Raw genomic sequence first — 22,083 nt, 5'->3', positions numbered from 1 at the left:
ACAGACACTTCTAATAGAGAAAAGCTCTGTTGTGATTCAACTGAAAGTGGAGACTAATAGAAAGCAGAGAATAATGGTGAATAGAGAAACGCTTTGTTGGAGTTCCGTTTAAAGCGGGGACTTTCCAGTTGGTTTGGAAACAACCGTATGAAACCGAGTCTCCTTCAAGGAAATCCCACCTGTAAGTCAAATCAGGCAAATCAACTCAGATATTTAATGATCCATATGTTTGAATTTACTGAGGTTATTTGGGTTGGCTCTCCAGCTCATGTTGATAGTCCCAGTGGTGTGAGACTGTTTATTAGAGTGCTAATCAAGGGGATTGGTTAATGTGGGAGGGTTATTAGCAGCCTGGAGGAGTTGATTTGGGCACATGTGTTTAAGAGATTAGGCTGGGGTTTGCCTAATTATAAATACATGCTGAATATCTACCTAGCAAATAAGTACACATTTGCTCAGGGATTTGGAAACGCAGCACACACATCGAATCACATGCAGACAGCCAAATTATCCTCCTTTCTTCCTCCCTTAAACACATGTATCTCTTCAGGCGTCTAAACCTCACGGACACTTCAGTTTGATGGTTTGATGATGTCCCTCAAATGAGACATAAATGGATACAAGCCTTCAGTTTGGAATGATGACATTTTACATTGCAGGACCAAATTAACTCTGGGATCAGACACTGAGAACCTTTTCCAAAAAACAGAATCTCCTGCTATTATTCAAAAAGGTAGAAACCCTTGTTTCAGCGCTGACTGTTTTTCCTCCACAGTCATCTGCTTTAAGAGAAATTTTGACATTCTGGGAAATACTTATTTACTCTCTTGCTGAGAACACACTGTGAAAATGAATACCACTCTCCTAACAGTAAGATCAATCTGGAGCTAGAGCCATTTTAGCTAGTTAGCTGAGGGTTTAATCCATTCAAAAAACAAAGTGTAAAAACGGCAATTTGTGGTTTCCTTGCTGGGCAAAGAAATTTTCCCACATACTGTAAAACCACAAATTGTCATGTTTCGCTTTGGATTTCATCCGATTAGATTCGTTTTCCCTCTTTCCAGCCTTTGTGCTAAGCTAAGTGACTGCTGGAAGTAGCTTTATATTACTGTACAGACACAAGATTGGTATCATTTTCTGAACTGAAGAAAGTCAATAAGCAGATTTTTTTTTCTTTCTGTCCAAATCTGAACTCAGTGTTGTTGTAATACACATTGTGTTTAGCATGTTAGCAGTTTCTATCTGACTGGGTTCATTGAAAAATTTAACACCTGTCACCTGTGTGTTTTATCATTAACCCTCAATCCCAACAAAGTTTGCACACGGTGCTATTGCTGAATTCACATAGGACTAAACCTGTATGATATCTGGTGGCTGACCTCAGCCCTGCACCTCTTTGTATCTATGTGACTGTGTAACTTAATGACTTTACCCCCTGTGTTTCCTACTGGGAGCACAGGTCCCACACCACATCATTCTCACGCCCTTATTATACGTATTTCACAAGCTCCTGTAGCCCCCCCCCCCCCCCCCCCCCCATGTCAGGTCTGTTTAGGATTTTACATGGCTGTCTTCAAGTTAGACTCATTAGCTATGTGGGAGGTTGGTTGTACCTAAACACTGACAGACGTCAGTTATGCAAGTCACTCAAACATGCCGCTCTGTCTTGCCCGCAGGTGAAAAATGGTTTCCCTGATCACAAACCATGTCATTATGTGAAAACCACAACACCCGCTGAGGATAAATGAGTCATTATTGGATAAAATTAATGACTCTCACTTCACTGGGTAGTGATGAGATGATGACTTTCCATGGGAGAAATGGGTAGACATATTTATATATGGGTTTGCATATATTTGGATGAGTTGAGTGAATTTTTGAGATTATGCTCTAATTGAATATGGAAAACACATCGGAAATGTAGGATAACTTTAGTCTTATTATTTTTCCTTTAATATCTGTAATAGCTGGAGGAATAATCAGAAATTACATCAGGCAGTTCTATGAAATTGTGAAGCTGCACTCCAATATCTGAACCCTTTGTTCACTGAATCAAATGCAACAAAACCTGGGCCATGTTACACACTCATCCTGCCAAGGAGAATGATACAGCCATCAGGCATTTTGGAGGGGGGCAGCTGTTACATTTGTTCTGCGGCTGTAAATTGTGGTTTGGAGAAATGCATCACTTTGGGAGCTCTGAATGCTTCAGTAATGTCCTAATCAAGGCCTCCTCGCGCTGCACTCCGTCTCTGCTCTCACCGCCTCATTTTCAAGGGTAAACATTTTCACAGCACGCGAATACCTCATCATTTTGTTTTGTGCGATTTTGCGCTGCCAGAGCACACAATCTTTTCTTTCCAGTGTGCGAGGGAGCGAGCGTGTGGTGTTGCTTGTGCGGCTGCGAGTTTGTGTTTGTGTGTGAAACCTAAAAATCTGGTGGCTGGTTTAGACCCTGGTGGAAACTCTGTGATTTAAATGGTCTATGTAATTCTGGATAATCCTAAAGCTCTGCAGCCACTGCTCTCGAGATGCATCCAGCCATGAAATTAAGATCAGATACTACACAGTGAGGGCCTATCCAAACAGCAACACAAAGATAACGCGCACTAACACCGTTGTGCACACAAACAAAGCTGGCGGCATATAATATGTGTTCAGCAAACTTGCGCAGAATTGCACATGTGAGCTAACACACCGTGCCAGATAACGGGAACTCAAACAATACACTCCCACATAAATATGCACACATGCGCACACTCTCGGGCACATACATAAACATACTCCCAACATTAAACTGTACATCACAGAAGCAAATAACCTTTGAGGTAATGCGTCACTGTGCCATTGAGACACTGTGTACACTTGACTGTGACTGAACATCTGTTGTACAGTGTTTCTGTGTGTTCAGTTGTGGGTGCCTGTGGGGGATGGGCTGTAGAGAGTACAGTGTGCCAGAGGTGAGATGGGACATGGCCAATATCACTTTTATCTGAGCTAATTTCCTACCTCTCTACATTGCTCGTGGGTGCTGGATCCAGACAGTTACTTCTATGCTGCATTGTTGTTTGCATATTTAATGTAGTCAGACAACCAAAACACAAATCCCAGAGAAATTTGAGGAATTACATGGAGGCACAAAGAACAGCCACACAAATTGGGCAACAACAGAGGCAGAAATTGTAGGGAGGGCTCAAATCATGATGCTATCATGAGTGTGGACTTACCCCAAGGTCTTTCCCTGCCCACTTGCATTCATCCCTCTTAGAGGGGGTGGCAGGCCATGCAATCTGTGCAAAAATGAGAAAAAACAAAGTCACACTGTGCTGGAGGTAGAGAAGAGAGATTCACATGTTGTTTCATGAAACAAGGAGGCAGTGAGTCAATGCAGTGAATCAGAAGAAAGAACGATTTGTGTAATTCCAGGAGAATGACTTCTGATTTGTCATGTTTTATACTCACAAGGCTTGGTTTACTCACTTCTGTGTTTCACAACTGCATCTACATATAATAAATAGGCCATGGCCTCTTGAACAATATAACAATGGACTGTAAAAAAAGTGGAGAAGATAAAGGCAAATGAAAATGAATAAAGACAGAGTTAAATAAAATGTACCATGTTTATGTGAAACATAAATATGCAGGGATATTACCCTTTGTATTGCACTTGTGCCAATATAGAAATTTATATTGTCTAAATATGGGTTCTGGTCCAAATTATGGGATTTAAGAAGTTAAACTCCTTTCAACAGTTCAAATCCTGAGCATATGGTTGTAGTTTTCACTTCAAATATGAAGAGAGAGCCGGCTTTTGATACTTTGTTTTGGAAGAGATAGGACTCATTGTCAAATAAATAATGGCTTTGTACTGTCCTTACGGCAAATCCATCTGTGGCCCCTCGTGTCACATGAATTATAAACACACATGGAGCATGAGTGTGCATGTGTGAGCAGTAATGAGTAAGGGAATGATTACATACTCAAAAATTGGGCGGGATTGAGCTCACTTTTTATTGCTGGTGGTCACACAAATGTGGGAAAAGCAATGTAAATGTATGCCCATGCATGTGTATGCATTATTATGTCCATACAATACACACACACAGACACACACATTCCTTATTCTTTTTTTAAACCTTATCTCCTCTCTAGATCAGCTGAGGTTTCCTCTCTTGGGAAGCTGCATTGCACATTTCAGGGTAATTACATTAGATTTGCTTAATCACTGCTTTTTGGCCTTTATCTTCTAATGATGCAAAGAGCGAAAAGGAAAAGAAAAAATACACATCCGAGCCAAGGGCAAAAAGATTTCAGAGAGACACTCTCCCTCTCTGCATTGACTATGTATTTTTCAGCACTTTAATTCCCCTGCTCAGCTCTATGCAGCCTGCAGGCAAGTCTGTGTCAGTCTTGTGTGTCTATGATAGCTGCCCGAATCAGATAAAGAGACTGTTAACCTAGTCCAGGTGGAGTAATGAAATTATGGACAGCCATGTCTGGACCGAGACAGAAGGGAGTGGAGAAAGACATAAGAGTAATGGACTCCAGAGGGAAGGGAGGGGAGGAGAGGGGAAGAGAAGAGAAGAGAAGAGAAGAGAAGAGAAGAGAAGAGAGAGAAGAGAAGAGAAATAACACCTTCCAACCTGCCTTGAGCTCTCACATAAACCCATAAAAAAAACACCCAACAACCAAAATAAAGTTGAGCATGTTTGAATCTCACCTGTTTGTGGTCTCTGTTGATGTTGACGAGGTCGAAGGAGAAGATGTGGTCCTCAGCTCCGACCAGTAGTCTCCCTCGCTCCTCGTCCAATAGGAAAGTGTCGTAGCTCGAACTGTTGGCTAAGCCATTGAAGGTGACGAGGTTACTGGACTCTAACATCTCTGAAAGAACATGAGAAGAAAGAGTTGATGTTGATGAATGAATGTATGGAAAAGATTGATAAACAAACAGATGCAGAGCAAAATGCAGCACAAAACATTTTATGTTAAGTCAGTCAACCACAAGTGTGGACTAAACACTCATCTTCCACCCCTTTTGACAGTAAACATGTCTCAGAGGCTTTGCATCTAATTGAATAAAAAAAAGAATCAATAATCAGTGATATGAGTGTAGAAAAATTTTGTTTGTCTTTGACTCAAAGAAAAACTATGAGTGCTCCTTCGGTCAGGATTCCCTGCTGTATGAAATGAGTTACTGGGTTTCTTTTTTCCATGCTTCTTTAATTGCTTTTCCACACACATTTGCACACACTTACATCCGGACACATGTCAGTCAGGTATAGCGTGAGACATTTAAAGTGAACACAGCATGTCCCAATCAGGGACACAGTTCAAACTGTTCAGCCGTGTGATTGGTTGAATAATTCATATGGAGTCAGGGCCAGGGGAGACACTGTGGGTAAGTAAGTATGTGTGGGTGTGTGTGGCATGTATCTGCAAATGGGTTATTATGTAAATTAAAATTAAAGAGTTTGTGACTGCACATGTACTTCTGTACCACGTTCCACTCAGGTGTATAAAGTCCTGAAGTATGTATACTAAAAATATACAGCCATGCTAAATGTAAACCAGCACAAGACTTTACATATGGGCTAAAGTCTAGCCAGACTGCTGAGAGTCAGTTAACGTTCAATCACCAAAGAGGAGCTCCATCGACTCATCGAATCAGCTGCACAAAGCAATAGTATCATATTAACAAAGAACAACACTCCCTTCCTCAAAGCAACTTAACCTGAGATTATGTGTCCTGTAAATGCTAATATGAACAGCTTTTGTGTCATGAAACCCCACATGCTACAATAAAACTAAATATTATTCATTTTTACAAGTTTGCCTAACCAGATTTACACAGCCATAGGTTCTTATAGTGTGTTCATGGTAATAATCTATTTACACTATTTTACAAAATTTTGTAAGAATAAACAAAAAATTAAGCTATGATCAAAATTAGTTTGTTGTAGTCCTAATTAAAGCACAAGACTCATGGTAAAGACACTTTATTAGCTACTTTTCCTTCCCTTCACAGTAATTACTAGATTTTTCTATTATGAAGAGTCCAAGCTAAGCAAATGCTTAAAACATCTATATCTTTAATTTTAATTAATTAATTTAATAAAGAATAAAACAATGTTGGCAAATTGAACAGCATCTCCCACAACGAAAATGTGCAGTATGTCAATCAGCAGTAGCCCATTTTTGCTCATACAGTGTGGGCTGCTCTAAATTATAATAATCATAATAACAGCAATAACATTTGATTTGCAATTAAATTACATTAAATTGAATTAATCCATTAAACATCTGCTCCTGGTTGGTCTATCGGACACGGAACATGTGCTCTGTATATTTGCACCACAGGTACAGTCTTGTGATACATCAGCCTCAGTCTGTCATCCATCATCATCAGTGTCATCACATAGCATGGACACACGCAGGCACACAATATAGAAACTAGCACAAGAACACACATATGCACACAAACTTGTACACACTATATACGTATGTACACACATACACACACACACACACACACACACACACACACACACACACGAGCGTGCAGTCCAGTGGATTGTGATCCCCCTGCTCTCCCCACAAAGCTCTGATTGACGGGCTGCTATAGGAGCCATCTGCGCCCACTCACAGTGTGTAAGATCTTGGACATCTGTGTCTACATAAAAGAAGGATCTGATGGAAGGGGAGATGGAGGAAGTGGTGTGTCAACCATCTCTGTGTATCGAGTACCGGCGGGGTGGATGAGGATTGCGAGAGGGAGTGGTCGTCACCTAATAAAGACGGTTGCAGCTCATCTGCGTCATTTGGATTTTGGTTTGAGGCTAAGGAAATGGAGTGGGTGGGTGTGGGCATGAATGGAGGTCTGTGGATGTGTGTCTATGTGAGAATTTGTACTGTACCACAGATGGGTTGAGCGTATGTGTGTGGGTTTCAGTGTGTGTAGGTATTTTTTATTTTTATTTTTTTTTTGCACTGGCCATTCCATGCAAACCAGCATCCTGGCATTCACATTTATACACACAAAAGAGAACCAGTGCGGCAGTACTCAGATTACGGTGACAAGAAATTAAATATTGAAGTTTAGAGGTTGTCTTCAGAGCAGTGTTGTGATCATGTGGTGGCCAATCAGATATATACCATTTCTTTGGTTTACCAATAAGACATGACATCGCAGGGTCAGTAAATGAGATAGGGGGAAATGGGATTTCCAGTCAACAGACTGCCAGAGGAAGTCTTCTTATGTTTCAACTGTGAAGCAATGGAAAAAAGAGAGGGATGTGGCAGAAAGCCAAGGGAGGCATAAAAATGGGAATGAAATGGAAAAATAAATAGTTTTAGGCCCTTGAAAGACCAGAGAAAATAAAAAGTGAAGAGCAGAATGGCAGATATTGAGGCACAAGGATAAACTGTCAATAGCAAATGAACAAACCAGAGGACAAATAATATCCTCTATCTTCTCCCTGTTTCCACTTAGGGGAGATTTTTCTCAACTCTTCACTGCCATCTTGGCTCTACATGAGACGACCTGTATCAGCTGAAAGCGAGACTCTGGAGCTGAGCGGGAGCCAGGACTGTGCTCCAAAATGGCAGCGTCCGAGGGCCGTCACGAAAGGTTTCCCCCAGATGGGCCAAAGTAAAAAAACACACACGCATATTTCAACACGTGGCGATCTCTGACAAAGACAAGGTGGCCTGCGCACACAAAAACACACAAAGAGGCTTTATCTGAGCTGGGATCTGCTGTGGTTTGGAGAATTGGAGGAACTGGGGCGTGAGCACCTAAGGACCTCCAACCTAAACACAGACACGCTCGTTTGGAACTGGGAGAGCGCACAGCACAGCTCATACAAAATATAGTAACCAGGCACAGGACAAGCACACACACACATTCAGTGAATATATACATAGAATTGAGTCCTCACACCAAGACATGGCAAGAACATTCACACGCACGCACACACACACGCACACACACACACACACACACACACGCACAAAACAGGTTCAACATGAATTCACTGTGCTCTACTTTTAAATGCGAACACCTACCACACCCTTTAACTGACATGCATATATTAATATTGACCTGAATGTTTACACTGCATTAATTCCCCCTGAACTCACACACACACAAACACACATACGAGGACACACACACACACACACACACACACACACACACACACACACACATACACACACACACACACACATACTTCTTCCCAGACTAAGTTGTAATCCAATAAGTATTTCTGCTTATGCAGCATGAACTTGTGGAACAGGGAGCGCACTCAGCAGCTTCCACCTCTAACACACTCCCTGGCCCCGGACCCTCACCACCCCCTCAATACAAACGCATACACAGACACACTCGAACGCACCGCCTCTAATGTATGTGTGTGCAGCATACACACGCCACGTGCCCCCTCCCCTCCTCACCACACACAGTCTGCTTACACTACGCCACTGGAACACGGAGACATTTAAACGCATATACTCATGTGTGCATATGCATTCCAGTCACTTCACACAGACACGGCTACACACACACACACACACAAACACACACACACACACACACACACACACACACACACACACACACACACACACTTTTCGGTCTCTGCTGCCCACCTCCATCCCACTTTCTCTTGTTACACACATCCCCTGTCTGCTCTCTTTCCCTCACACATTCTGTCTTTCACACATAACACATGCAGACACAGTGCCCTATGCAAACAGCCACAGACATACATGCAAACACACACGCACGCACGCACGCACACACACACACACACACACACAGATGCAAATATGTAGACACACCTGTGAACATGCAAGATTTTGCACAATCAGTGTCTTGGCCGCAATCTATTGTTAATACATGACTGAATAATGGAACTATGCTGTTTTATCATATCTTATTAAGCTTATCTACATATTTATACATGTACTAGACTCAAGTTCTATGTTTTCTTTTTCATATTCATTCCATGCACACACACTGTATATTCAAGGACGCCCCTTGAAACTGACAAATACAAGCAATTCATTCACATAAATTATCATTCGTCCCTCTGTTATACTCCATTATGGAAAATAACCTGGCTCTTGTCTTAAAAAGCCCCAGGAAAAAAAAAAAAAAAGACATTCAAAATTCAAGTGCAATTGTCTGTGGAGTACTCTTCACTCCCCCATTCTCCAAACAGGCAGGCGTTTTAGACGCCTACATGCCATGCAATAGCGGAATAATGAAACGGTATGAAAGAAAAGGCGACAGGGCATTAAATTATGTTTATCTGAACGTGTGTACGCGCGGCCGTGTGAGTGTGTGTTTGAGTGACATGAAACATAAAAGCCTGACAGAGGAAAACACTTGACTGAGATTCAACAGATGGGTAATATTCCATTAAAATAATGCAACACTTTTCAAGTGTTTCTCTTGTTCATATATACGGTGCATGTTCGACAAGAGAAGAGGAGTTTTCAGTATGTAAAAAGGCGCACAAATGACACATTTTACTTGTTCATTTCCTGCTCATTGACATCGTTCTTTTTCTTCTGCAGTTGGCAGAAGGTTTTTGTCTCAGACCCAGGACGTGTGTTTTTGTGGTTTGTCAGAGAGTGTGTGTACTACGAAAGAGCTACTCCTTTGACAGGCAGGAATAAAAAAATAAAAATAAAAAAAAACAGTCTGAAAATAAAATGGCAGCTCAAAAAGGAACCGGAGCAGAGAATTACACATGTTTATCTTTCAAATACAAGGCTAGTTCAAGCAAAGACACAGTGTACTGTAATATCTCCAGCGGTTCGGTTTGGCATGTCAGTGTCTACCTCCGAATGCTTTCTTTTTTCTCTGTGGGTGGTGCGGTGTACGTTTCGCTGTTCTCATGATGGCCTCGGCCACAAAACACAGGTGTCAGAAAAAAAAGCTGAGACGGCTGCCCCATGGAAATTTGCTGAGAGCTTTGCTTAACAAAGTGCTCAAATATAATCCTGAGCTCAAGGATATCCACACATGCCTCAAAAGTTCACCTCCCCTCTCTGTCTCTCTCCCTCCCTTTTCTCTCTCTTTCTAAGCACAGTAGCAGGTGTGGGTTGGTTTCCATGGTGACCATCTGTATAATACAACCTGGGCCATTGGATTTCTCATTCAGGTGCAGCTGAGTGACTGCACTGACAGGAAACGTGCTTCCTTACACGTAGTGCCATGAACTCCCCGATTAAGACGAGAGAACACAGAATGCGTGCATGAACAAAGTGTGTGTTGATTGCTCAATCATTACAACCACACTAAATATCTCAGAAGTTTACTATTGCAGAAAGAATGAGTGAGTTTCCTTTGAATCAGTCAAAATAGTTCAACTTAATTTTCTGTTTTTCAACCAAAGTGACTCATAGCCATAATTCATAGTCATTCACAGTCAAGTACTGTCTCCTATGGGACGATTTAATACCATATTATGTTCCGTGAATATGACTCAGGTTATTTTCAACCATAGGATATGTATCAGAGGGACTAACAAGGAAAACGTGACCACATCCCAAACCACACGGAATCTATATGGGTAGTCTAAGTATGTGTTGAATTTCACCATGCAGCACCATTCATCTCTCTCAACCCAAATGCTAGACTTCCTCGTCACCGCACGACATTCCTGTTCTCCCTCGAGAGAGAAAGACAGAGAAGCGAGGAGCGATGCAGAATTACAAGAGCAGAGAATACTAGAAGAGTTGACAGGAGAAGAAAAGCGGAGAAAGCAACATACTGAATGATAGACACAAAAAAACTCAAAATTCAGTAGTTAACTAAGGCAGAAACATGAGCACTGATTTTTTTTTTTTTTTTAAAAAGCACACATGCAACAAAAGTGGTTGAATATGGAACCATTTCATTAGTGTGTGTCTCCTCCTGTCATTGGATGGCTGGACCACAGAGAGCGGTTTTCCACCAGCACTGTGACCACAGACGGCAAGAGGCCTGGCCATGCCTGCCACAGAAAGCCCACTCACACACCACTAACTGCTCATGGTATAACCAGGCTGTTCAGTCGCTCTGGTTCATATTAATTTTTAAGGAAAACAAACAGAGACACAGACACACTTGCAAATATACACACTCACTTTTGCATGCAAATACAGCCACGAATGCAAAGTTGCTCGTGAGAACACACAAACACGCACTCACGAATCACAAAATCCCTCCTCGGCGAAGCTGTGCACAGAGAGGGAGATAGTGCTATATGCCGCGAGGCAGTTTGATGGATGGACGTTGAGAGGAACCAGGCTGTGGTTAGCGTGGTCATGTCTGGAGCCACTGCCTGTTAGTGCAGCCTGTCAGCTGCACGGTGGAGCTGAATGTCAGCTCTGCCATTTTATTAGAAATTAATGAGGCGAGGCTACAGATCTGAATGTGTCACGGGCAAACTTGTGACAGTAAACACGTTGATGCGACAGAGATACTGGAACACGAATCCACATGCGCAGATGCACATTTCAGCTCTGTACTGTATTATTTAAGGAACAAAATGAGGTTTCGTGTAATAAGTGAGTGGTGTCTGCATTTCATGAAACTCCCTCAAACTGGAAAATGATAATCAATAAAATCCCTAAGTACTGTGATTTCAATTTTCATTTCCCAATGTGGTGATGTGAAGTGTTTTCAAAACCTTCCTCATTATGTCTCCTGCTGCTTGTGTTATTTATGACAGGAAAAGAGAAATAACAAGTCTAAAGGGAAGAAAGTCTTAAATTACTGAGGTTTTAAGGGACTGTTTTTTTTTTAAGTTGACCTTGAAATGTGACATTAAAAACAACAGTGTGGTAAACTTGGATTAAAACCACTAACAGTGTCTATAATTATTATAAATCACTGAGCATCCTTAGTAACATCAAAAAATCATTTCACACTCTTCTTTCTCTGCTTCTTTCTGCCTCCTCTCTTTCTTTGTAAGCAAGTCTGTGTGTTGACTATCAGTCGTTCGGCCCGTCTTTCCGCGGAGATGTCCCCCTCATTTGTAACTCGACTCTGTTCAGATTGAATGGTGCGCCCTCTCTCCATCTGACTGACAAGACTTAGCAGGTGGCGGGACCCATTCATACCCTCGCTTCAGCAATCTGCACCACGCTGTAACCCAAGCCTACATCCCAAACACAGATGCAAAGACACTGGATATTTTTCCTGTGTGCATGTCCATACACTGCTTATGTACACACAGACAAAAATGTACACCGAACATGCACAATCGCTGTGTCGCTGTGCGCACACACATTAATCTTTGAGCAAACACACACTGCGCTGACACTATCTCCTGTTGCGGCCTATGAGCACACAACCAGCCTGTTTGAAGTCATCATTTTCCTTTAAATAGAATTTTCTAAAGCAAATAGGTTTGTAATAAAACAGCTTTTTGCAACAGAGCATTTTATGAACACTGGGGGAAACGCATCACATTCCAAAACACACACCGGCTTGAAAAGTAAACTAAAGACACATGAGAGTGAAAGGTCATAAAACTTACGAATTATACCTGCCTATTTTTCAGCATGCGGTAATGATAATACACTTTAATCACTCCTCTAACATCGCTGTGTTAGCTTAAATTACATATAATAAGACACAGTATGAGGCAATGCATGATAAGGAACAAAACAACCCTCCAGTTTTAGTATGCAAGTGTAAAACCATGACAAAAACAAGTGACAGATTTTCCACCGACTTGATAAATGGCTTTTTTGTTTTGCAAGTGCGGTTGTGTCATTGCACAATTATCTGTGGGGCAACCAGTGTCAGTGCAAACACACACTTATACACTTCATCATACCATCTTTCAGCTTGCGGACGAGGGTGGTGGGAGCTTACTAAACACTGCGGTCAGGTATGTGAGTCAGCGTAAGGAAATGGGGTATATTCGGATGTAACATGGGGGCATAGTTGAAAAGCAAGCCACTTCAAAACATTGGTTTATACTATTGGAATGTGGCTGTTTGGGAGCAAAGATGAGGGACATTCAGTGCGTGTGTGTGTGTGTGTGTGTGTGTGTGTGTGACAAATAGAGTTGAAAACAGGGATAGCCAAAAGATATGTATCAAATGAGCTGCAATCAAAGAGACAGGAAAAGGAAACAAGTAAAAAAGAAAATTGCAAAAACACACACACACACACACACTCAGCCTACTTGAAGATTGTACTTAGGGTCTGCGGTGTTGTGGTTCCATGAGAAGGGACTGAGCCACAGGAGAGGGAGGAGGGGGTAGCAAGAAAAGAACGATGAGAGAGATAAAAAGAGAGAAAGAGAGAGAGAGACACAGAGAGAGGGAGGCAGACATCTCCAAAGTTGGCGCGTTGGGAGAACACCTTATAATTATCTACATCCGCTCTGTCAGCCCCAGCCCACAGGATGGACAGCCACAACAGAGAGAAAGAGCGCGGCTCAGTCAGATGCTCATTCACATACAACAGACTGAATAGACCAAACACTCTTGATAAACCGGCACGCACGCAAACACCCACAAACATACTTACAACCGGTGCATATTTTCATAGGCAGGCACGCCCACACACAAACACACATGGACATGCTCACACAGACGAGGCTTATTATGGGGCTGCGTCCAGACTGCGTTGAGTGCGGTTCCACACCAAGTGTCTATTTTGAAGCGTTGCAAGCCAATTCCAGATTCCCCGTCTCTTTCTCAGTCTCTTGCTCTATCTTTCCACCTCAGTTCCGCCCTGTCAGCCAGCATGGGGCGGCCGCGGTGGCATTAAGAGGTCATACAGTAGGGCTCCATAATTAGCCCCAGAGCTGAGGGTAATTATCAGGTTGTTTAACGAGACCTTTTGGTTTTTAAAGTGCCGCTCGCTGGCTCCTTTTTAGGGATCACAATAGGGTCAGCTTTTGCAGTTCCACCGATCTGTCCCCTCCCCCCCCCCGAATTCACTGCATGCTGTATGTGCATCGATTGACCTTTAGGGGTCAGTGTTCCTCCTGATGGTTACCTACAGTATGGGAGAGAGCTGCACATGGATTGTGCTCAGGAATGCCATTGTGTACAGGTATGCATTGATCCATGGGAGTGTATCGTAGTTACATACAGTACATATGGATGCTGTATTGCAGTAGAGCCACAGCAGCACCGAATAGTCTCAGCTGTTAAAGATTACACACCTACAATCTAACACAACGATATACTTATGATAAAGCCTTGCTGGATATTCTAAGTGTTGACTCACTTTTACTACAAAATCCAGTTGCCATTTTAGTCCTTCCTTCCACTACACAACACTGAAGTCATATCAACATGTGCAATATCTCCGCTGAGCAAGATTATTTTAACTTGGACTTAAGTTTCACCTCATGTCGCCCTCTCCTTATGTTACTAGTGAAGGCGAGGAAAGTAAGAGCTATTTTAGTATCAAGGAGAGGAGAAAATCATTAACTCTTGTGATCATCGTTCTGTCCCCGTGAAGCCAGATCCTCTTTGCTGAACGTCTAACTGACCCCACTGGGAAATCATTTACCCTGCACTTGCTGCGCCAGCTGTCCCACGAGAGGTCATTTTATCTACCTGCCTCCATTGCTCAGACGTTCCGCCTCTCAAACTGCTCACTCTGCAGTCGCTTGGATGTCCTTTGCAGAGGGAGAAAATCACTCACTTCTGTCTGATGATCTGTCCCTGGAGATGTGTCATCAGCACTCATTTGAGGATGATTTCATGGGACCCTGCTCACATGCTCGGTGTTTATTTGACCGCCTCAAATCACAGGCCCTGCTTGTTCTTGAGACCGTCCCACTCCTGCGCCTCAGTCTCTCTTTCACTCTGTGCTTGTGTGATCGTTCCACTCAAAGGCCTAGCCCACACTTTGGCTCTACGCTTCTTTGACTGTCCTTCCCAGGAGGATTCCTCCTTGTCGTTTATTTGACTTAATTACTATGCTGGATTCATGGAGGGAGGGGGGAGGATGAGTGACACTTCACTTAACGACCAGCCTCCCTTCCTTATGCGTCGTCTACTGTATGTCTGCCAGTTTTTGCTTCATTAAAAGCAAATCTCCTCCCTTCCACCATCGCTTCCACCGTCCTCCCCTTCCTCCCTCCATCCACCACAGTGTGGGTGTTAACTGAGAAGCGTCCCCTGACAGGCATCAAGAGAGCCATCAAACACCTGTGGGCCTGAGACACAAGCGCAGACACTGGCAAGCGGTGACACACAAAGACGCCAGCACATGATACGCATTCATGCCGTTACACACCACGTTCACTCTCACAGTTCACATTGACATGTATGTATACACACACACACACACACACACACACACACACACACACACACACACACACACACACACAAAACGGTGCAAGCAAGCAGCAGTTTGCAATCACACGCAATTACAGAAACACCGATTCAACAACACAATAAAAAAAAAAACCAATTTGTGAGCTCATGCAGTCGTGCACGGGCACAAGCACAAAACCAGGTGTCTAATTATATGAGTGCATGCCAGACCTGACACTTTTTTTTTTTGTCTTGCTAAAGCACACACACACAAACTCACACACTGACACACCACTTACAGTCTAAGAGGAGGAAATCACAAGAGAGGGTGTTGAGTCCTCACACCAAGACGTGGCAAGAACATTCACACACACACACACACACACACACACACACACACACACACACACACCACACACACACACACACACACACACACACATAAACGATGAGGATTTGATGTACTTTTAGTAAAAATCATTGTACATCCTCAAAAGTACATCTATCATGACAGGCTACTCGCTCCCAGCAGACCCGCTCTCTCGGTTTGACGATACACATCCATCACTCGTGCAGTCAGTCAATACAGACTATGATGCTTGATGACATATCTCTTGTCTAGTATTGTTGTCAGCAACGCGTTCACTTGTCAGACTGAACAGCGGAGACGATCACAGAAAGGGGCAGGAGGGAACTATATTCACATTCTTTTCTTTTAACAGATGGCTGTGGAAAGAAGGGATGACATTTTCCTATCAGGCTCGGCTTCGTGTGAACTGACATGATGGAGCCCGGGGGATATACGGCCAGAGCCAGGTAACTTTAACGGTGATTCTTTCCAGATTTATTTTGTCCACATGGTAAATGCACGTCGTCACCCTTTAAAATCCTTTATCATGGAGGCAACCACACAAAACCATTGCCACTCGGAAACACTCGAAAAGTACAAAAAAAGTCACATGCATTTTGACTTCACTTCACAATAACCATACGCACTTGGAAACTGAAAGGGTGATAAAGGAAAATATACTATCCCAAAATTACAACTTGCAGTCCATCTAGAGAATAAAGCATGTCATATAGCAGGCCTCTAAACATAAGTTATAGCAAACGTCTTGGCTAAAGATAGAAAATGAATTAGAGTGACAAACATCATATTCACCCTTTTCAAGACTGAAATTTGATTTTCCCTAAACATGGACTGGAATTAACTGAGGAACCAAAGCTTTGGGTGACAGTCAAACACACAGGGGGGACTTTTAACCACACACTCATGTTTTCAGCTGCGAAATGACGGCAAATCAGCCGTGTTCATAAATTTTCAGAAGGCATGCTTTATGAGGGTAACGGGACTAAAATAAAGAATCGAGAGACCACACTCCCAGCTCTATACTTTCGGTCATGTTTTAGGACAAAGAACCACAATAGCCTCCCGCACTGACATTAAAAAGAAGAAGAAGAAGAAAAAAAAAACTTCCAAAAATATGCCAAAAATGTTGACAGTTATTTCTAGCCGAGATGAAAAGTCTGCTATTACAAAGAGCCTGATTTAGTGTAGGGTGTGAGAGAGGAGACGAGACAGAGAGAGAGAGAGAGAGAGAGAGGGAGAGAGAAAGAGGGAGGAGGAGAGAGACCGGCGCTCCGCAGTCTCCCCTCAAAATAACACAGAAGGAGAGAGAATAACATGTTTGCTGTATACGTCAAAAAACTTACACGTGCACGATATAAAAAGACACACAAAACGCCCTCTCATTCTGTACCGATACATTCTGCTGCGAATAGTTGATTTAATGCACAAGCAGTAAATCAACACGTATGTGTAGTTTTCCATTTAAACAAAACTAACTAACTAACATAACTCTTGGATCCTTTTAGGACACAGTAATGAGAAGTCAGGAAACCTGCGTGGCCGCTCAAGGAAACGCTCTGTGTCATGACCGAAGCAGAGTTTTTGGGACAGAAGCCATTTAAACAGAGGCTCTACTGCCTTTTCAGAGCACTTAACAGGGCTGTACAGTACTAGTAGAAGGGGACAGGACAAGGGGAAAACTGGTACAGGGGCCAATATATACATTTAAGTTCAGGCGAGAGCCCTTCCTCAGCATATGGAACCAATCTGACTATTTGTAAGGAGAATAGTGGATTCTGAAAGACGAACAGAGCGAGTTAGAGGGAAGGAGTGAGTTAATGGGAGACAGGAATACAGAAGCTTAAGCAGAGAGTTAGATGCTGACCAAGAGGGAGAAAGAGTGAATGAGACAAACACAGAGGCAGAAATAGATTCACAGAAATAGAGGAGGAGAAAGGGATACTCAACATAAAAAGAATGGATGAAAAGAAAAGCATGAAAGAGCCCCCACGGGCAAGAAAAATAGACCAGACGAGCTAGTCTACGTTAAAAGCACCAGCAACCACCATATATCCTGGAGTCAGGAGAGAACGGAGAATGGGCTTACCCTTGTATGACAGCTTTAGCCTGGGTACGTTGTGCTTGGGCTCAACTCCTCTCCCCAGCTGCACCGCCCCGCACAGCAGCACTACAATCCCAAACAGGTAATCCATGGTGCTGGAGTGCTGCTGGCTGGCCTCCAGACCAGGGGGCACTCACACCCCGACCAGTTCCCCCAAGATGAGTGTCTCCCACTGGGGTACGCAGAGCCTGGAGAGTCCCTCCACGCAAGCCCTGAAAGTGGAGGTTCCAAGGACGGGGGACCGGGGGTGGAAAAAAAAAAATCCTGGCTGTGCTCCCCAGCTCAGAGTGGAGACTGTGGGGGGACTTCTGTAGTGTGAAGTGGGTGGAGGGGTGCCGCTCACATGGCTCCCCGTGTGGAGGTCCAGGATATATAGTCCCTTGGCTTATCTGTCCTCCTCCAGGTGAAGGCTCGAATGGCTTGAATGAGATGACAGATAGAGTAAAGGTAAACCAGATCACTTATCCACAATAGGAAGGCTATCCTTTTCTAGAGAACCTTTTTTTCTTTTTTTTTTAATCTCTTTCTGTCTTCTGGCTTCTTCTCTTTGAGCAGACACTCACAGCAACCCTCTAATCCTTGTGTGCGGCTCCACCAGACTGCGAGAGAGAGAGAAAGAGAAAGAGAGCTTCACCATCCACGGGAAGAGAGGGGAGGGGAAGGAGAGCAGCTGAGAGAGAGAGAGAAGGGGAGTGCTGGTGTGAGAGAGAGAGAGAGAGAGAGAGAAAGAGAGGTGGGGGGAGCGGGATGACTTGAGAGCGACGATGAAACCAGTTCAGTGGATAGGAAGTACAGTGGATGGTTAGGTTTTTATAGTGTCCTCTCTTCCCTCCCTGTTTCCTTTTTTTTTTTTTTTTTATTGGTCATCAATTCTCCATTTTCTTCTTTTTTCTAATATCTTTAACAAAAAAACTCTTTGCTCTCCCTTTGTCACTTCCTTTACCTTCCCCTCTCTCTCTCTCTGCTCAGTTTATTCAGAACGCCTCTATCACCTTTTCCACCAACACATGAAAACAACTATAGTGCTTGACAAAGGAAGTAAATCTTGAAATGAACTCTCCTGCACGTCAGGAATGAAAGATTTAAGTGGTTATATATATTTCTTATAGGATGAACATATATATATATATAAAAGAAATCTAATGGAAGAGCTTCCAATCAACTAACACACGGCACCAATAATGGAGATACAGAGGTTTGTAGCTTTAAAAAGCTCAAAACAAAGCGTCCGCTGGGTTTAATGCCCCTGTTGGTTGATTTGTCTCCCTGTCCCTCCTTTGTTGCTCTTCCTGAGGCTTCTTCCATTTTTTCCCCATTTCAACCATTAAGGGTTTTGTGTGCTGTACTAAAGCAGCTCGAGGTAAATTGAGGTAAAAGTTGTTAGATTTTGTTGAAGAGACAGCTTTTGAGGTTGGTAAAACAGCCCAAAAAAAAAGCATTTTTTTTTTTTTTTTACATTGTGTTGCAGCTTTTTCATCAAGTAACAGTCACTTTATACGCTGCAGCTGTCTCAGCATGGGGTCATGATGTGTGATAATTTGCTTTACAACATTTCAGGAAATATACTGTTTTCACAATTAAGAGTTAGATCACTACAGATGAGACAGACTGTTCACATTATCTCTTTAAATTTTAAATGGATTGTTGTGATCACATTTAAGGCTGTTTCAGGATCTTTGTGTGAATCGGACTGGATGAAGAAAAACAGCCCTGGGGAAAGTTGAGAGAAATAAATCAGGTCCAGGCAAGACAGAACAACAGTGTCTACTTTCTATAATGGCCGTATCACATACACTCTAAGCCCTTACTTGAAAAAAAGAGGTCTTTATTTTTAAAATCTTTCATATTAATTTGTGTGTAGTTTGTTTTCTTTTGAGGCCAAAATATTTATTTACATATTTTTATGTTATGAGTAGTCACAGCATTCCCACGGAGAGTTTATATTAAGGACGTATCCAGATGAACCCTGTGGTTAAAGGGAACACATGCTGGTGGTTAACCTGTATAGTCTGAGACGAATCCTGTCTCTGGTAAAGTCATTCACATCAGCAAGGCAGGTCAACAACACCCCAGCACCCCCTACCCCTACCCCCCTCCTCTCAAACCCTGCAGGTGTTTGTGTGTGTGTGTGTGTGGTGTGTGTGTGTGTGTGTGTGTGAGTGGGCACCTCCTGCTTCCTCTCAGGGGGTGACATAGCAATGGTGAGGTGATAAAAGCTTTGATAAACAGGGGTGCTGATGTGTCAACTCACACAACTTAAGACACTAAAAGAAAACACTGTGAGAAATGAGCTGGTGTAGTGAGCATGGTGAGTCTGTGCTGGTGATATAAGGGCACCCTCATATTCCAGCAGTCCCAGCGCTGCTTTGTTTTGAAGCTATTGCTGCATTGTATAATATCTGATCTGGCATTTTGTTCATGTTTGTGTTTTATATAAAATTGCAGCATAACTTTTAATAACATAATTTTTTTTTTCCCTACAACTTTTTTGGGATCCTTAATAATTTCTGGATACAATACAAGAAAAGTAAAGCATGTGGGACATCTGTCACCTTAAAGAAACACCGTCCTTAAAGCCTAATTACAGTTTATTACAACTTGGATCTTATTTCTGTAGCTTCAGTCATCGTTCCTATTGGTAAAAACAACACTTTATTCTCCAAGTTAACTGCTGAGTTCTGGAAACACAACGTCATTGCTATGAAAGTCAGACAGGGTAAGAAACCCCCGCTGGTTTAGCCAAAGTCATCAGGAAGAGAAAATTGAAGGCAAACATTAACATTATAATCCAGTCAAATGGTTTTCTAGTTTCAGCTTTGACCTGCTATATACTTACTGTAGTTTTGGGCAACCAGTTTCCTGCGCAATCAGGGATCATTGCCAACACTTTAGGTGTGTCTTCTTTCAGTTTTACCTCCAAATAAAATGTCTTACATAATCTTATTTAATGGTTGACTTGTTTACAACATGTCTGCTCATCAAACTGAACAAATATGGCTGATAGTTATGGACATAAGACCTATGTTGTAATGTTTGTGTGTGTGTGTCCCTTTAAATCATTAGACCCTGTGATGTTGATAGGATTCAAATTTAAAATGATGTTTTATGTGTGCGTTTACAGTTAAGTCCTTTCATCTGTTTAAGTTGGTCTGAGTGAATCTTGATGTGTGCATCCCATGTTTTCCATTGTGTCTCCGCTTCCACAACCATGGCGTCCAGCATCCTCTCAACTCATCACCCCTTTAGTTTAAACTGCCTTTTTAACTGTTTACCCAAAACAGAAAGAGGTGCGGACGTACGCATGAAAGTACCCTCTTCTCTCTCTCAGCCTCGCTCCATCGACCTCAGCCACCTTGCTCCCATTTATCCGTATTAGCCAAACTAATAGTGGCCTGGCTACCTGCATCGATCTCCACCGGTGGAGTGAGATGTGCTGGAACACGCCTTTATGGGTTGCCCTTTAGGGAGTGCAGCAACAGTCCGGCCTATCCTCGCCGATCTATTTCCGACACCCCCAGGCACCACAGCAGCCTGAGTAATGACGACTTAATAAATGGTGACACGCCGTTGGCGGTGGAATGAGATGCCCATTGACAAGGAGCTTCCAGAGGCTTTCAGCGCCTGCCGGTAAAAATAGAAGAGGACATGAGACGCCCTGCTTATGAGGACACAGTGCATAGGGGTTCGGCGTCAGACAGGTCTGTGTGTGTGTGGCGAGTGTCAATGCGCTGTTACTGATATGATGGTGTATCTTCATCTGGTGGTTATGGGAAGCTCTGTTAATGTTCTGTGTGTGTGTTAGAGAAAATGATTATGGTAACATGACCCCAGATGTCTGTTTTACAGAGAACATCGGAAATGTCCCACCCTGTACGTCGCACACACTGCCCTTTGACCTCCATCCCTTCTTCAGCACACGCCTACAAACCGCCCCTACTCATATCCTAACTGACCCGGTGTTCCGGAGGCCATTGCCACTGCTGCAGCGGAATAATTCATTGCCGTTTCGATAAATGACGTGAAGTTCAAGGTACAAATAAGCATCACTTCCTTTCTGCGACAGGAGTTCCTCTTTCTATTCACTTCCTTTTCACAAACACCACCTCCCGCTCCATGATACAGGAGGTCACACGGCCACCCCTTACTCAGCAAATGACACGTCCAGGAAACATGGGAGATAGTCAGGAAAGATTGGAGGAAGGACAGAGAAAGAACGGTAGCAACTAGTGGGTGTTTTGGCAAAGTGGCGTTTCCGTTTGTGTTTTGCTGAACTGCTCACCCCGGCCTTGACGACGCTGCTTATTTGACAGGCTACGGTTGA

General features: G+C 43.0%; 1 protein-coding gene across 1 annotated transcript in view; it reads right to left on the bottom strand.

Annotated features, from left to right (window-relative positions):
- The window catches only part of sema3aa (sema domain, immunoglobulin domain (Ig), short basic domain, secreted, (semaphorin) 3Aa), a 32,646-nt gene extending 13,895 nt beyond the window's left edge, over positions 1 to 18,751 (bottom strand). The window contains exons 1-3 of the mRNA XM_056367762.1: positions 17,748 to 18,751; positions 4,721 to 4,881; positions 3,228 to 3,290 (exon numbers count right to left, since the gene is read on the bottom strand). Coding sequence (XP_056223737.1) covers positions 3,228 to 3,290; positions 4,721 to 4,881; positions 17,748 to 17,853 — 330 coding nt within the window. The 5' untranslated portion in view covers positions 17,854 to 18,751. The remainder of the gene's footprint in view (positions 1 to 3,227; positions 3,291 to 4,720; positions 4,882 to 17,747) is intronic.
- Positions 18,752 to 22,083: the final 3,332 nt, after the last annotated feature.

Source organism: Seriola aureovittata, chromosome 22 (genome assembly GCF_021018895.1).
Source record: "Seriola aureovittata isolate HTS-2021-v1 ecotype China chromosome 22, ASM2101889v1, whole genome shotgun sequence".
Classification (NCBI taxonomy): Eukaryota; Metazoa; Chordata; class Actinopteri; order Carangiformes; family Carangidae; genus Seriola; species Seriola aureovittata.
The sequence above is the reverse complement of the archived record's forward strand: the minus strand, read 5'-3'. Positions and strand labels throughout refer to the sequence as shown.